The sequence below is a fragment of the Colobus angolensis genome, unplaced genomic scaffold (genome assembly GCF_000951035.1).
Source record: "Colobus angolensis palliatus isolate OR3802 unplaced genomic scaffold, Cang.pa_1.0 Scaffold587, whole genome shotgun sequence".
Lineage (NCBI taxonomy): Eukaryota > Metazoa > Chordata > Mammalia > Primates > Cercopithecidae > Colobus > Colobus angolensis.
Genome location: NW_012119454.1, coordinates 265,370 through 269,542, shown reverse-complemented (window position 1 = coordinate 269,542; position 4,173 = coordinate 265,370). Strand labels below are relative to the sequence as shown.

Genomic DNA, 4,173 nt, shown 5'->3' with positions numbered 1-4,173 from the left:
AAGAAAGTCACGAAGACTGCAAAGGCCAATGATGGTGCTGGCAATAGGCAAGGTGGAGACTGGGTGGAAAACAGAAGAAGTAGCAATTCTGCAGTGACATTATCAGCAGTCATTGTGTGGATTTTTTACGAGAGAATTAATAAATTATAGACTTTCGGGAAATAAAACAAATTTCAATCAACATTTATCCATAGGAATCCAAAAAACAGCAGCAAGTGGAATAACCAGTGGGCCTTTAATAATCTGGAATGGTAGATGAATTTATTGGCTCTTAAATGCACTCCTTGCAAACTTGAAAGCACCAAAGATAGTGGTCTTTGGTAGCCTCATTGTAATTATCTCTTCTCGTTAAGACCCCAGGACTGAGCGAGTTCCTCTTCCTTGTCACACAGACAAAATGGGAACACCCCACAGCAAGGCTTCAGCCACATCCTGCCCTGATTCAGTTCTGAGAGTTGGTAAGTCACAGGCATGATGGTTTCCCGGTGTTCCTTCAGGGCGTCGGCCACCTTTTTAATCACAAAATCATGGAGGGGCTCTGTGGCAGGTGTCAGGGGTGTGGACTCCGAGGGGTCCCTGGAGAGATCGAAGAGCAGAGGGGGGTTGTGGTAGGTAACCTGTTCTCCAAAACATCTGCATAACGAGGAGACATAGCAGCCACCAGCTTCTGGTGGCTGGAACACCGGGGTCACATAGTGAGCCTTCCAAACCGCCCCACCTGGGGGAGAAAAGAGAGACTCGTCAAATGATGCGCATTTCAGCCACATCAAAGGAAGTCCTAGCGTTCTATAGCAGGGGTCCCCAATCCCCAGGCCACGAACTGGTACCTGTTCGTGTCCTGTTAAGAACCTGGTCACACACACAGGAGGTGAGCGGTGGGGCGAGAGAGTGAAGCTTCATCTCTGTATTTACAGCCACTCCCTGTTGTTGGCATTACTGCCTGAGCTCCGCCTCCTGTCAGATCAGTGGCTGCATTAGATTCTCATAAGAGCACGAACCCTATCGTGAACTGCCAGTGTGAGGGATCTAGGTTGACGCTCCTTATGAGAATCTAATGCCTGATGATCTGTCACTGTCTCCCATCACCCCAGATGGGACCGTTAAGTTGCAGGAAAACAAGCTCAGGCTCCCACTGATTCTACATGATGATGAGTTGTAGAATTATTTCATTATATAATACAATGTAATAATAATAGAAATAAAGTGCACAATAAATGTAATGTGCTTGAATCATCCCAAAACCATCCCCACACCCCAGTCTGCAGAAAAATGGTCTTCTACAAAACTGGTCCCTGGTGCCAAAAGAGTTGGGGACCCCTGTTCTAAACACTGTAGAATGACTATAGTTAATAATAATGTGTTACATAGTTACAAACTGCTAGAAGGACGATATTCAGTGTTCCCAACACAAAGAAATTATGCATGTTTGAGATGATGGATGTGCCAGTTATTCTAATCTGATCACTATGCATTGCCCATCTCAGAGTATCACTAGATACCCCCAATTTTCATGTGCAATGTGTGCATATTATTATGTGTGTGTCACTTTTTAAAAATTTTTAAAACTTCCAATTTCTGGGTCATAAACTCATTTTCTTCTAACACTTTTAATCTTACATTTTATCTTTAGTCTGTCTAGAATTGATTTTTATAAATTAAAAGTTTAGCCTTGACCGGCCAGGCATGGTGGCTCACACCTGTAATCCCAGCACTCTGGGAGGACGAGGCAGGCGGATCACGAGGTCAGGAGATCGAGACCATCCTGGCTAACATGGTGAAATCCTGTCTCTACTAAAAATACAAAAAATTAGCCGGGTGTGGTGGCGGGTGCCTGTAGTCCCAGCTACTCGAGAGGCTGAGGCAGGAGAATGGCGTAAACCCGGGAGGCAGAGCTTGCAGTGAGCAGAGATCGTGCCACTGCACTCCAGCCTGGGCGACAGAGCAAGACTCCGTCTCAAAAAAAAAAAGAAAGAAAGCTTAGCCATGACAACTTATGCCTACAAAATAATCTGCCCATAGAAAATATGCAATAAGTATTTTTTTATCTCCAAAAAAAGAAAGAAAGAAAAAAAAGAAAGAAAGAAAGAACGCATGCACGCACATCAGAGGCATGCACCCAAGGTGCTGGCTTCTCTTGTCTTCTTCCATCTTCTCAAGGCTGGTTCTTGGGTTTCTTTTTGCTCACAGGTCAGTGCTAAATATTATGCAATCCTTACAACAAAATGAGAACATTAGAATCCCCTGGTAAAATGATATACACATTTTCCAGCAGATATCAGTCCTGTTTCTAAAAATGTATATATATTTTTTGGCTTTGTTTTTGTTTGAGACGAAGTGTCACTCTGTCTTCCAGGCTGGAGTGCAGTGGCGTGATCTCAGCTCACTGAAACCTCTGCCTCCTGGGTTCAAGCGAGTCTCCTGCCTCAGCCTCCCGAGTAGCTGGGACTACAGGCATGTACCACCACATCCGGGTAATTTTTGCATGTTTTAGTAGAGACAGGGTTTCGCCATGTTTGCCAGGCTGGTCTCAAATTCCTGACCTCAACTGATCTGCCTGCTTCGGCCTCCCAAAGTTCTGGGATTACAGGCGTGAGCCACCACGCCCAGCTAAAAATGTATGTTTTTTAAAAGTGTCTCCCTGACTTTACAGGCAAATCTTATGTTCATACATCTGTTTTCTTTATTAAGGTGTAATTGATAAGTAAAAATTGCATCGATTTTCCAGGCACAATGTGATGTTTTAATATATGTGCATCTGCTGAGATAATTAAGTGACGCCAATTAGCATCTCCATTACCCCCACCTGCCTTTCTGCAAAAGAGCAATTCTGAGAAACTTCTCCAAAAACATGTGTTCAGTGACAGCCCTGGAATGAAAGGACCCGTCTAGGGAGGAAAGGAAGAATGTGTTCAGGATACACCTGAGGGACCCTGCTCCTGGCAGGGAACAGGAAGCAGCGGGTTGAGCACTCACTGTCATCCTTGGGGATCCACCGCACGGCGTGCAGGTAGGAGCCACAGTAGTGGAACAGAAACTCATGCTCCGAGTGCCTGGCATTGCCCTGCAGCAAGGGCATGAGGTCTCGACCGTCAATGACCCTGCAGAGACACAGACAGTGCAGATAAGGAGAAGGGAGAGAAGGGACGTTGGGTCCCAAGCTACCTGAAGAGTACTTGGTGAAGACTGCATCATGCCTTAGGGCCAGAGGACAGCGTACTAAGTCTTTAGGAAAACTCATGCATGCTCTCTGGGAGATCACACTCCAGTGGGTAAGGGAAGAAAGCTAAGCTTTGATCCTGAAATGATGAGGCCGAGGAATGTGACAATGCATGCCCCAAAGGCGAAAAGATCAGATCACCTTGGCTGTGACACAGAGGCTCTCCACAGCTCAGCAATTTGTGGCAATTTCATAAATCTGACTTCATTTGCAATTATATTGCTACCCTTTGAAAAACTTTTATGGAATCATTAAAAGTCATATACTTCCAATTTTATATGAGAAATGGAGTAAATGAACGCACAAACAGAAAACCAAGCACCATGTTCTCACTTAGAAGTGGGAGCTAAACACTGGGTACACATGAACATAAAGACGGGAACATTAGACACTGGAGGGCTCCAAAAAGCAGGAGGCAGGGAGGAGGGAAGGGTTGAAAAACTACCTGTTGGATACTATGTTCACCACTTGGGTGACGAATTTGATAGAAACCTCAGCATCACACAATATATCCAAATAACAAACCTGCACATGGGCCCCTGAATCTAAACTAAAATGAATTTTAAAAATTTATATTAGAAAACACATCTCATGCCTTATATTAGAAAGCAATAATAATAAAACCTGCTTTGTAATGGGACACATAATAATACATCCCAGATAAGGATTTTTCTTTTTCTTTTTTGAGATGGAGTTTCACTCTTGTTGCCCAGGCTGGGGGCAGTGGCGTGATCTCTGCTCACCACAACCTCTGCTTCCCAGGTTCAAGGGATTCTCCTGTCTCAGCCTTCCGAGTAGCTGGGATTACAGGCATGCACCACCACACCCAGCTAATTTTGTATTTTTAGTAGAGATGGGGTTCCTCCATGTCGGTCAGGCTGGTCTTGAACTCCCGACCTCAGGGGATCCACCCGCCTCAGCCTCCCAAAGTGCTGGGATTTCAAGCGTGAGCCACT

General features: G+C 45.0%; 1 protein-coding gene across 1 annotated transcript in view; it reads right to left on the bottom strand.

The window, feature by feature from the left end:
- Window positions 1–231: 231 nt before the first annotated feature.
- Window positions 232–4,173, bottom strand: part of ARSF (arylsulfatase F) — a 49,581-nt gene continuing 45,639 nt past the window's right edge. The window contains exons 10-11 of the mRNA XM_011962247.1: window positions 2,974–3,098; window positions 232–718 (exon numbers count right to left, since the gene is read on the bottom strand). Coding sequence (XP_011817637.1) covers window positions 336–718; window positions 2,974–3,098 — 508 coding nt within the window. The 3' untranslated portion in view covers window positions 232–335. The remainder of the gene's footprint in view (window positions 719–2,973; window positions 3,099–4,173) is intronic.